The following is a 4,488-nucleotide window of genomic DNA, read 5'->3' as shown; positions in this document are numbered from 1 at the left end:
GGCCACATTTACATTGGATCTCCCTACCAAAGAGGTCACGGCGGTATCGGCTCCTTCCTAGCTGGCATATTTCGCCGCATCCTTCCACTCATCAGTCGCGGAGCCAATGCTGTGGGTAAAGAGGCCGTACTTACGGGGTTCAACATCATATCCAACGTTGCATCACATAACACACCAGTGAAGAAGTCTTTCCGCGATTGTGTGAGAGAATCTGGTGAGATTCTGAAGAGAAAAGCTAAGGAGAAAGTGGACAAGTTGATGGAGGGGTCAGGATATAAAATGTCACGCTACGGAAATCCTGCTCAGTTGCAGTTGCTCGCTGGCCCTGTCACAACACGTAGGAGAAAAAGAGGTGTTGGCGGGAGAAAGAAACGCAAGTCGAGGAGTGGTGGTGTAAAGAAGAGAAGTGCAACAAGAAAGATTAAAAGACAGAAGAAGAAGAAGAAAATATCTCGAAATAAAAAACCTTCGTCTAGAAGGAGAAAAAAAAGCAGAACAACGAGAGTTATTTTTTACATTTAAAGATGGCGTTCTTACATACCCATTCGTGCGAGTGTTTAAAGTCGAAGCTACTATTGTTTGACATTCCACCGACCGAAACAACGATCGAAGGCTCGCATTGGGTTCAATATAAGCCTATATCGTCTTTGACCGATGACTCACCGATAGAATTTGTGATACCCGGGAACAGCGATGGATATCTCGATCTGGCTCATACAATGAGCTTAACTCGTGTGAGTATAAAATCTAGTACAAGCGAAGAAGATGTGGCTGAGGCTGATCGAGCGGCTTACAGACTTTTAACAGCCCGGGTGAGACCAGTCAACAATTTTACGCATTCACTATTCAATCAAGTGGGTGTATTTTTTAATAAGAAACCCGTGTCACCACCTACCAATGCTTATGCCTACAGAGCATACATAGAGACGCTGCTAAATTACGGACCTGCCGCCAAAACCTCTCACCTCTCGACTGTTTTGTGGTGTAACAATACGGCTGGAAAAATGAACAACACAGAAAACCTGAACGAGGAGTTTGTGGAAAGGCGAAAGTTACTTGCTGCTAATAAACCTGTTGACCTAGTTGGACACATCCATACAGATGTGTTTAATCAAGAGAAGCTACTGCTCAACGGCGTCAAATTAAGGGTGCGTTTGGTGAAATCGCACGATAACTTTCGCCTGATGGACCCTGCGGGCTCTTTTTCCGTACACATTAAGGAGGCCAATCTTCTAGTGAGACGTGTAAAAATCAGTCCCAGTATATTGCTTGCACATCCTCAATTGCTCTCACAAACAACGGCTAAATATCCATTGACACGGGTGGAAGTCAAGGCAGTCACTATGCACAATGGTGTACACGGTGAAACATTGGACAATATCATATTGGGTCAGCTGCCGAAGAGAAACATCCTGGGTTTCGTCAATAACAAAGCTTTTAATGGTGATCGGCTGCTCAATCCCTTCAATTTTGAACATTTTAATATAAACTTTCTATGTTTGTACGTTGATGGGGTGCAGGTGCCCTCAAAACCATTGCAACCGGACTTTACGACGAGAAATCTATATGTAGATGCGTATCACACACTGTTCTCCGGTATGGAAATACACTTCCTCAACGAAGGTAATCAAGTGACGCGCGAGAACTATCCCCACGGCTACTGTCTATTTGCTTTTGATTTGACTCCCGATTTATCGGCGAATGACTGCAGCCACTGGAATTTGATTAAACACGGTAGTGTTAGACTAGAAGTACGTTTTAGCAATGCACTAAGAGAAACGGACAATTGCATTCTGTACGCAGAGTATTATAATATTTTGGAAATTGATGCATCGCGTCAAGTGATCATAGATTTCAGCAGTTAAAAACAGTTTACTTCTCACAGATGTCGCTACTCTGTACTGTACATATAAACGCTGTGCATGCGACTTCTACAGTCAGTCTCTTCCTCTAATTTTCGACAATCCAGCACTGTCATATACACTTCACTCAATCATGGATGTGATCATTGACATACAGTTCTTCAAGGGCAGCAAACATCAGAATGTGCCAGAAGAGGTTGCCGTGTAGCCGTTGATGGGAACTTTAGTAGTCATTGGATACTGTCACTTGCGATAGCGCTTGATCATCTAAATGAAGATATACGAAAAGAGAACAATTGGCTGACCCAATATCATCACGGTCTGGACTATTTTGACGGCGAGGTGTCGTTTAAATCACTGAAAAAAATTTTAAGAGAACTTTCAAAAAGTGTGCGAAAAATATATGTTAGAGGTAATGATAAATGGCTATTGTTACGCAAAATAATACCTCGCCAAATTTTTAATCTTGAGTACGATCAGGAATGTCCGTCTTTTGCTAACTTATCGTCTGATGTATATTGTATGCATCACGCTATTAAAACTTGTTATAGTAATTATCGATGCGCTTTAAATAACGCTTACCGGTTGAAATTGTGGCTATCTGTGCGTACTGATAGTCTTCAGATACTAAAGAATCTATCGAAAATTCTCTCGTTTTTGGATGATCATACGAGATCGGGTATGTATTGGGTCGCCGTATATGCGGACAAATCTTGTAACGCTTTTTACTTTGATAGTTTTGGATTACCCTCATTTATACCCGATCATATTAATCGATTGAGAAAAAATTGTAAACATTTTCGCTGAAATAATATTCGACTACAGAGCGATTCTTCCGATGTTTGCGGACAATATTGCATCATGTTTCTGCATTACATAAGTATAATGGTCTAGGCTTCAAAAAATTTCTCGAAAATTTTTCAGAAAATCTGCAAAAAAATGATGACGTGCTAAGACGATATGTCTGCTGTAAACAAAGGGAAAAAAGTGATGATGATGATTTCATTGGAAATGGCGGTTGCATTGTCAGATGCTTACAAAGCTGTAGTTCTAATATGTCGTTATTGTAACCCGAGGAGATAATGATCCGTATCTCTCTCTCTCTCTCTCTCTCTCTCTCTCTCTCTCTCTCTCTCTCTCTCTCTCTCTCTCTCTCTCTCTCTCACACGTGGCTGTTCCCACTACTGCCACAATCCTTATCCCCACCATACCTTCCCACCTTTAGACTTTGTGCTATGAGTCAGAGTTAGTCGTTCAAAGGCGGCGGTGGTGATCGTGAGAGACTCGCATAATGGCGTACCAGGAGGAAAACAAACTTCGTCCAGTTCAGCTCCTGAGCACTCTGTACACTTTGAACAAGTCGTACACAGCGGAAATCATTGTCGGCCTGGAATACAGCAGCACTGATGCGCGTCTAGAATATCTTAAGTTTGTAGCGGGTAGTGTAAGTTGTGTTGCTAGAGAGACTGTAGAATACATTAAGAGTGTTAATCCAGACAATGTACCAGTAAGAAAATTTGGTATTTATACGATAACTCTTGTAAAAGCAATAATCTTATTGATAATAAATAGTTCGATAGTGTCACAACAATTGTGCAGACGCGTGCGATGGAAATAAAAGATCAAATTCCGCTCAGTCGTAAAGATATTGTCGATATATTAAATAAAATAGGTGATTAATAATGTCTGTTTTCTTTTATTAATTTTACTACTATACTTCTTGTAAATATTATCTTTGAAAGGAAGAAAAAAGTTACCAATGTACATCACAATTTGTATAATTATCTCATATAAACCTTCTCTCTTTCGTCGAAGACGCTCGTAGTCCTGGACAGGCCGCAAGACTCCATAACCACCCTGGACTGCTATGCTCAGGCTGGTGTCACCGGGCTCCGCGTCACACTCACACACGCAAAAATCCTCTCGATGTCGCTGGACACAGCACAGCACTAACACTACCGCGAGACCTTGGAAAGCTTAGCGAAGTCGCGTGTATCTTTAGCGAAGGCCAAGAGCTATCTGAGCGCGCTCCTGAAGGATTCGCCCGCGCGCTCACCCTCTTTATCTCTTTCGCGCCTATTGCCGAATTCGCACGTGTTTATTATCGCGCACGCGACTCTACGCGATTTCGTCCCGGCGCAGCGGTACTCATACCGCTACGAGTTGGCTGTGCTGCTCAACTCGTTACAATGTAATAATAATATTCGTGGACAGCAAAAATGTACACCTATTCAAATTTTTCTAAAATATATTATCAATCATATCCACCATACTAATATTTTGCGACAGAACAATCAGTGTTTTCATATTGGTGATAAAAATGTTAAAAAAGAGCCATGGTCGAAAGGTGCTAAAGATGCTTATATTTTATTTTTGGGACAAATATGAAATACTCAAAAAAATTTACTAAAAATGACTAAAATCTCTAAAAAAAATTGACTTTTAAAAAAGTAAAAGGTTAGACGAGTTTGATATATTCCGCAACGAAATTAAAGATACAAAAGAACTGAGATCAATCAAACAAAGTCAAGTTTTATATTTAATTATATAATGTATTATATTTAATCATAATAAAGCAACAAAATTGTTTTGTTCAATCTAGGGGTTAATTAACTTAAAGTTAGGT

At 40.5% G+C, this 4,488-nt stretch overlaps 1 protein-coding gene across 1 annotated transcript; it reads left to right on the top strand.

The window, feature by feature from the left end:
* The first annotated feature begins 524 nt into the window (after window positions 1–524).
* On the top strand, window positions 525–1,865 carry LOC103318105 (uncharacterized protein F54H12.2-like). Its single transcript, XM_008219388.1, has one exon. The coding sequence runs from the start codon at window positions 525–527 to the stop codon at window positions 1,863–1,865; it is 1,341 nt and encodes a 446-aa protein (XP_008217610.1).
* The last annotated feature ends 2,623 nt before the right edge of the window (window positions 1,866–4,488 follow it).

Source organism: Nasonia vitripennis, assembly GCF_009193385.2.
Source record: "Nasonia vitripennis strain AsymCx chromosome 4 unlocalized genomic scaffold, Nvit_psr_1.1 chr4_random0007, whole genome shotgun sequence".
NCBI lineage: Eukaryota > Metazoa > Arthropoda > Insecta > Hymenoptera > Pteromalidae > Nasonia > Nasonia vitripennis.
The sequence above is the reverse complement of the archived record's forward strand: the minus strand, read 5'-3'. Positions and strand labels throughout refer to the sequence as shown.

Excerpts from the sequence above, each read along its gene's own strand:
- LOC103318105 (XM_008219388.1), top strand. The coding sequence starts at position 525 with ATGGCGTTCTTACATACCCATTCGTGCGAGTGTTTAAAGTCGAAGCTA.